This window comes from Polypterus senegalus, chromosome 6 (genome assembly GCF_016835505.1).
Source record: "Polypterus senegalus isolate Bchr_013 chromosome 6, ASM1683550v1, whole genome shotgun sequence".
NCBI classification, from domain to species: Eukaryota; Metazoa; Chordata; class Cladistia; order Polypteriformes; family Polypteridae; genus Polypterus; species Polypterus senegalus.
Genome location: NC_053159.1, coordinates 105,547,872 through 105,555,327, shown reverse-complemented (window position 1 = coordinate 105,555,327; position 7,456 = coordinate 105,547,872). Strand labels below are relative to the sequence as shown.

The 7,456-nt window shown below is 39.2% G+C and overlaps 1 protein-coding gene across 1 annotated transcript; it reads right to left on the bottom strand.

Moving 5' to 3' along the window:
• Positions 1–1,055: 1,055 nt before the first annotated feature.
• On the bottom strand, positions 1,056–2,114 carry LOC120530580 (gap junction delta-2 protein). Its single transcript, XM_039755002.1, has one exon. It carries the CDS (start codon positions 2,112–2,114, stop codon positions 1,056–1,058), a length of 1,059 nt encoding a protein of 352 aa, XP_039610936.1.
• Between the last annotated feature and the right edge of the window lie 5,342 nt (positions 2,115–7,456).

Below are 7,456 nucleotides of genomic sequence, written 5' to 3'. Positions count from 1 at the left end.
TTTTAACCAATTTGCTTTATAACATCTAATACAAATGACATGAGAGTCTTTTCAGACAAACATGTTGGTCTAGGAGAAGGTGAGGTGATAAATAGCTGAATGTGATTTTTTTTTCAAAAAACTGCACATAATTCAGAACAAAGAAGATAAAAATCTTCACTTAGCTCCAGAGCTGTGTTTCATGACTCCATCTGGTCACTAGCAATGAAGAGTTTGTGACATGGAGGTGAAGGGTTGGTGTGAATGGTTCATACAACCCCTTGTCAGCGGGGATAAATAAATTATCTGCTTTCATTATGTAATAACAACTGTTAGCTTAAATGAGTGAGTTTTTGGTTACTTTTCACTTCATATGTTAAATAGGCTATTTGTTTTTAAGGTTAATGATCACAGTTATTGGAATCTACATCATATATATCAGCAGATGTAGGAAAGGACATTGTTTTTTATGACTTAGTATTCTCAACTAGTGAATCCAACATTTTGTGCTTATCTAAAGCAGGTGGTGGTGATGGTTTCAGTGATTCATATTTATTATAAAATTACTGAACTATATTGTTTTCATGCCTGAAATGTACAGTAGATAAAGATTATGGAATCTGCAGTTTCTTTATATGCTTGTCTAGATAGCTAGAAATTAACTTATAATATTGTAACTTGAAAACTTTAAATAAGTGACATTGGGTGTTAACAAGCTCTTATTGATCTTGGGACACAAAAATTTATTTAGGTAATAGTCTGAGATTCTAAACAATTGTGACACACATCATACCTTAAAATTCTTTTAGATCAAATATATACAATAAGTACCTTCACATTTGAGGTGTAAAGTCATAAAATTATATAATTGTGTTACAGGGATATTGTTGATTCCTAGACAATAGTTATGTTCACATTTCCAATGTAGTATCCTGAAATGTCACCGTCACTTTACAGGGTTATCCTTGTTTCCCAGACAATATTTTTTCACATTTTAAAGGCATGTTTTGCTACTATTCTACTTCATCCATGTTAGGACATAAATGGTAAAATGGAATTGAAGAAGACATGGAGTCTTACAGCCAGGATTTTCTGATTTTCTTGGCCACATTCACAAGCTTTGATTTGTCCCGTTCCTTTTCATCTGGACTCTTCTTGGTGGTACACTCGGCTGTGGAATCACTCTCAAAGGAGATGGTGGTAGGCAGTGAGAGTGCATAGATAGGCTTCTCTGGAGATAGGCCACAAGAGGTCTTCAGGTCTAGCTTTTCCAGGAGAGTTTCTCTGACCTGTTGAAGAAGTGGATTCTCCTGTGAGTAATGATCTACTTGCTCATTTTTGAAGCACTTCGAGCAGGCCGAACAGAGCATTTGGAAAATATAAATCCATCCCAGGTAGTGTAACTCTGCTACATTGAGAATGAAGCAACCCAAACTAACAGCAAACATGAAGTTGAGGAAAATGGTTTTCTCAGTGGCTCTAGAAACAAAGCAGTCAGTAGTGGTGGGGCAGGGATAGGTCTCACATCGGAACAAGTGGGGCACTGCAAACCCAAACAGATAATACTGGCCTATTAAAAAAACAATTTCCATCAGCGACCTTAACACTACATGGATGATGTATATTAACAAAACTGTACTGGGCAACTTTGTGGGATCTTTATTGACCTTCTTAATTTCATCTCCAGTCAGAGTCTGTTCTACACAGCTCCATTCAGTCTCACAGGTAGAATGAGGGCTGAAGCTCTCACTCCCATGGGGCTCCACCACAAGAGAGGGATGATTAAGCAACTCACGAACTTGTGCCTTCTCCATCTCCATTTTCTCATCTTTTGCGATCTTATGCAAGACATACACAATGTAGAAGATGGATGGTGTGGAGACCAGGACAATCTGGAAGACCCAGAAACGCAGGTGGGATACGGGGGCAAATGCGTCATAGCACACGTTGTTGCAGCCAGGCTGTAAAGTGTTGCAGGTGAATTTGGACTGCTCATCACTGTACACTGCATCTCCCACCAATGTGACCAAAAGTATTCGGAAAATAAGCAACATGGTTAACCATATCTTCCCAATTACAGTTGAATGGTTCTGCACCTCAGTTAAGAAGCGGCCAAGAATGGACCAATCACCCATTTTTTAACCTGGTTGTAAAAAAAAAAAATCAAAAATAAATGTTAAACAAAATATTTATGTCAACAATCCATCAAAAGTAAATATTTAATTTTATTATGTAGCTTTAAGCCAGTAACCTGTTTCCACATCATCTGCACAAAATTACAAAAATGATGTGCCTTGAAGATCTTAGTTTTAGAAATCTGATATATTTTTCTCTCAGCAAATTTGTTTTTCGTTTTAAACTATACCAAATTCTTAAACCTTCTTATTAAATGTTACAGGGTTTTAGAACCTTACTTGGCAGCACTGAGTGTAAGATAAGAACCAAACTCTGGGCAGAGCACCAGTCTGCAGCAGGACCCATTTGACTCATACACTAGCACAGGATTAATATAGAAACACTTAGTTAGTCTAACTTGCAACTTTTTAGAAGTGTAAGAAGAAAAAAAAAAACATAACCTTTGGAAAAAAAATCAATGCTGACACAGGGAGAATGTGCAGACTCCATCCAGACAACTGCCTGGCATGGACTGTGAAATCCACGGGACTAGATTAAAGAGACAGCAGCACCTTCCACAGCACCACCAACTTTTAAACTATGTTGAAAACAAGCATTGTGTTCTGTACAACTATATAAATATATAGCACTTTCACACAGAAATCACAATGTGGAAATACCCCCCTACACAAATACATTCTGCCGCTGCCTAGATGGAAGATTTGATATTAGAACATTCCCAAAGGGGCTTCAATTACTGAAAAAAATTTGAGAACCAATGGTGGCTTAATATATTTATCCTTATTGTTTAAAAAGTCACCATTGGTAATATATCCCTAGCTCCTGTCATATTTCAAATTCTTTGAGTAGCATTACCCCTTCTTCATGAGAGAACATGCCATAAATGAGTTATGTCCAAGGATGGATCCTGCTTTTCTTTTATTGCTGTACCCATGACAGATTCTGTATCCCAGAGAGGGATCAAATATAACAATGGATGGATGAAGATAATGAATTTTCTCTCATACTATACAACAATTACAGTTTGGCTCATAAAAAACTGGAGGATTCTTGAATAGATAAATTCCACCTGAAAAAACACAAGAGATGGGCAGAATATCTGTGTCAGGAATGTGACACATATTTTTACTGCTTTAACTGTATATATACAGTATATATATATATAAACTGCTCAAAAAAATTAAAGGAACATTTTGAAAACACATCAGATCTCAATGGGAAAAAGAAATCCTCCTGGATATCTATACTGATATAGACTGGGTAATGTGTTAGGAACGAAAGGATGCCACATTGTTTGATGGAAATGAAAATGATCAACCTACAGAGCCCTGAATTCAAAGACGCCCCAAAAATCAGAGTGAAAAAATTATGTGGCAGGCTAGTCCATTTTGCCAAAATTTAATTGCAGCAACTCAAAATTGTACGCAGCACTTTGTATGGCCCCTGTGTTCTTGTATACATGCCTGACAATATCGGTGCATGCTTCTAATGAGATGACAGATGGTGTTGTGGGGGATCTCCTCCCAGATCTGGACCAGGGCATCACTGAGCTCCTGGACAGTCTGAGGTGCAACCTGGTGGCATTGGATGGACCAAAACATAATGTCCCAGAGGTGTTCTATTGGATTTAGGTCAGGAAAGTGTGGTGGCCAGTCAATGGTATCAATTCCTTCATCCTCCAGGAACTGCCTGCATACTCTCACCACATGAGGCCAGGAATTGTTGTGCACCAGGAGCCACTGTACCAGCATAGGGTCTGACAATGGGTCCAAGGATTTCATCCTGATACCTAATGGCAGCCAAGGTGCCTTTGTCAAGCCTGTAGCAGCTTGTGTGACCCTCCATGGATATGCCTCCCCAGACAATCATTAACCCACCACCAAACTGCTCCTGCTGAATGATGTTACAGGCAGCATAATGTTCTCCATGGCTTCTCCAGACCCTTTCACTTCTGTCACGTGCTCAGGGTGAACCTGCTCTCATCTGTAAAAGCACAGGGCACCAGTGGTGCATCTGCCAATTCTGGTATTCTATGGCGAATGCCAATCGAGCTGCATGCTGCTGGGCAGTGAGCTCAGGGCCCATTAGAGGACATGGGGCCCTTGGGTCACCCCCAGGAAGTCTTTCTGGTTGTTTGGTCAGAGACATTCACACCAGTGGCCTGCTGGAGGTCATTTTGTAGTGTTCTGGCAGTGCTCATCCTGTTCCTCCTTGCCCAAAGGAGCAGATACTGGTCCTGCTGATGGGTTATGGACCTTCTATGGCCCTCTCCAGCTCTCCTAGAGTAACTGCTTGTCTCCTAGAATCTCCTCCATGCCCTTGAGACTGTGCAGGGAGACACAGCAAACCTTCTGGCAATGACACGTATTGATGTGCCATCCTGGAGAAGTTGGACTACCTGTGCAACCTCTGTAGGGTCCAGGTATCCATGCTGCCAGTAGTGACACTGACACTGACTGTAGCCAAATGCAAAACTAGTGAAGAAACAGTCAGAAAAGATGAGGAGGGAAAAATGTCAGTGGCCTCCACCTGTTAAACCATTCCTGTTTTGGGGGTCATCTCATTGTTGCCCCTCTAGTGCATCTGTTGTTAATTTCATTAACACCACAGCAGCTGAAACTGATTAACAACCCTCTCTGCTACTTAACTGACCAGATTAATATCCCATAAGTTTCATTGACTTTATGCTATACTCTGATTAAAAGTGTTCCTTTAATTCTTTTGAGCAGTATATATATATATATATATATATATATATATATATATATATATATATATATATATATATATATATATATAATGGCAATTCCACTGTCGCTTAATGTCTCTGCTCCTCTTTAGTCTGGATGACCTGAAGATCAAAGGTGTGAAGAAGCAAGACATCTCTTCCTGCTTCGTCATTTGAACCTACAATTTTCCGGCAAACATATAACCATCTCCATCATCACATTAACCTCAGATATTATTTGGCCTCATGTTTGGACAGACATTATAGCATTACAATGAAAGACTGCTAAATTCTTTGTTTTTTTTCTCCAATCAGCCTTTTAATAATATGGGAATCATCTTGCAGTGCTCCAATCCTTTATGATTTGGTTTGTGTTCTTATTTTATATATATATACTAGCAAAATACCCACACTTCGCAGTGGACAAGTAGTGTGTTAAAGAAGATATGAAAAGAAAACATTTTAAAAATAACATGATTGTCAATGTAATTGTCGTAGGCTTATTTTAGTATTGAGAGTGAATCTGATGATTGTAAAGAGTTTAATTTATGATTGAAAATGTTGTGTATGAAAATGCACATTTTTAGGATGTAAGGATCTCTTTGTAAATGACGTTTGCAGTTCTGCCCTCAAGCTGTAAAATGACCAAGCTGTCTGCTGAGCTTACTCTTGAGCATGCAACGTACAGTAGGCCATGTGAGCAACAATCTTGTATCAAGTCAATGGGACCTTTTTTAGAGTCTGGCCTTGTGACTCATTTACTGTCATTGTGAAATTGGAGGTGTTTGAATTGGAATGGGAGGTCAGAGGGTATGAAAGGGATGCAAGGAATAAATACAGTCTCCCCTGAGTCAGTTCCAGTGAAGACAGTTGCCTCAATGAGGTTATTGTGCAGAGATCCGATCTGAAGCCTGGTGCCGTTACAAAGTTTTGGTGGTTGTAAGTTTTGTAGTAACATAACTGGTGCGCCGACCATCAAAAGTACAGTATGCGGAGTATTAAGAGTGTGAAGAAACTAAATGAAAAGGCAGGAGTCACCAGCAGGAAGACGTGAAGCAAGGCAAACAATAACAGGCTTGAAGTGGTGGAGTAAAGAAGAAGGGAATGGTGAGCACGACCAACAGCTGAGGAAATTAATGTATACAGGTAGGGAGCCAACCATGTGGGAGGTGCTTGGACAGAGGCTGTGCAGAAAAAGGAATGGGGACTGAGGCGGTCCTTGTGCGTCTCTGCCGTGAAATAAATTGTCTGTTAACGTAAATAAGGAATGAAACCACCAAAAGGAGAGGTCAGTTCCGAAAGTTCCTTATGGCATAATGGTGAGAACTGCCAAAAAGAAGACATTATTTTCAAAAGTTCGCTACAGGGCATGGTGCGAAATGAAACATACTTAGCGTTTGTAAATACAGTGTAAAGGATGAGCATTGATACTTAATGTTTAAAGGATGTGCATTGATACTTAATGTTTATGAGTACAGTGTAAAGGATGAGCATGGGAAATTTGGGCTTCTTACGTATATTGGAAGTCACAGAAATAGTTAGGAGGGGGTTTCCCTTATCTATATATACAGTTTAGGGGGTACACCTGTTTCCCCCCTTGGGTGTTGCAATAGGACATGAAACATACCTAACTTTTGCAAGTACACTGCAAGGAATGAGCATGCAAAATTTCAGATTTCCAGTGGGAGAATTAGTGATGAGTCAGTGAGGGCTTTGCCTTTTATACAGTATGTATAGAAGATATATACTGTACTAGCTGTGTAAGCCCGTGTTGTAAAAAGCCCAGGCTCCTAGAAACTATTGAAATCGTCTGTGTCTATCAGTGGCAAAGCAAGTTTCTCTCTCGTTTGTCTTTTCTCAGCAGTTTCACTTTGGTGACGGAGTCGCTTTCTTTCAGCTTCATGCTATAGCCTCGTACTTCTTTATTTTTCCGACTTGTTAACTTGGGGCCAACTTGCCAGCTCTTTGAGCTTCATGCTCACTACTGGTCAAATGTTTTAGAACATCAAGCTCAGGTTTAATAGGTTAAAATACAACAAATGACCTAAAATGGTAATAAGATAAGCTGTAAACTGCCAGTTTAGCAAAAACTGAAAAAAGAAAAAGGCAAATAGGTTGAAATCTAAGTTTACAGGCCACCATCTGTTGGAATTGAATTTAATAATATCCTTAGTAATAAAATGCACTGCATTTTTCATTCCAAAAAATAGTACATTATAAACCTGAGCATTACTTTTAGGAATCCCATAGATACACAGACACACACACACTGACACACTTCCTTTTATTAAGGTTGATAGATAAGAAATAACTTGTTAAATTTCATCTGTACCCTTCTTCAAAATTCTTGTACTCTATTTTACTATGTTCCTAAATAAACAAGACACTAATTTGCAACAGATTTTTAATTTACTGGTCTCACAGGTTCAGGTGGGGAGGTGTGAGGTCTACCTAAGAGTTTTGTTGAAGATTAAACAAGGGTTAGGGAAGAAAACAGTAACTTCAGAGCTACAACTGGTAACCAGACTTTTTAAACTCCATTTTACAAGGTGGTAGGCTCAGAAGTGTGAAACTGCACAGTAAGCCTCTGGATTTCTCATTCCTATGCCTGGC

What these genes read in the sequence shown, in the direction of transcription:
- LOC120530580 (XM_039755002.1), bottom strand. Translation starts at nt 2,114, where the DNA reads ATGGGTGATTGGTCCATTCTTGGCCGCTTCTTAACTGAGGTGCAGAAC.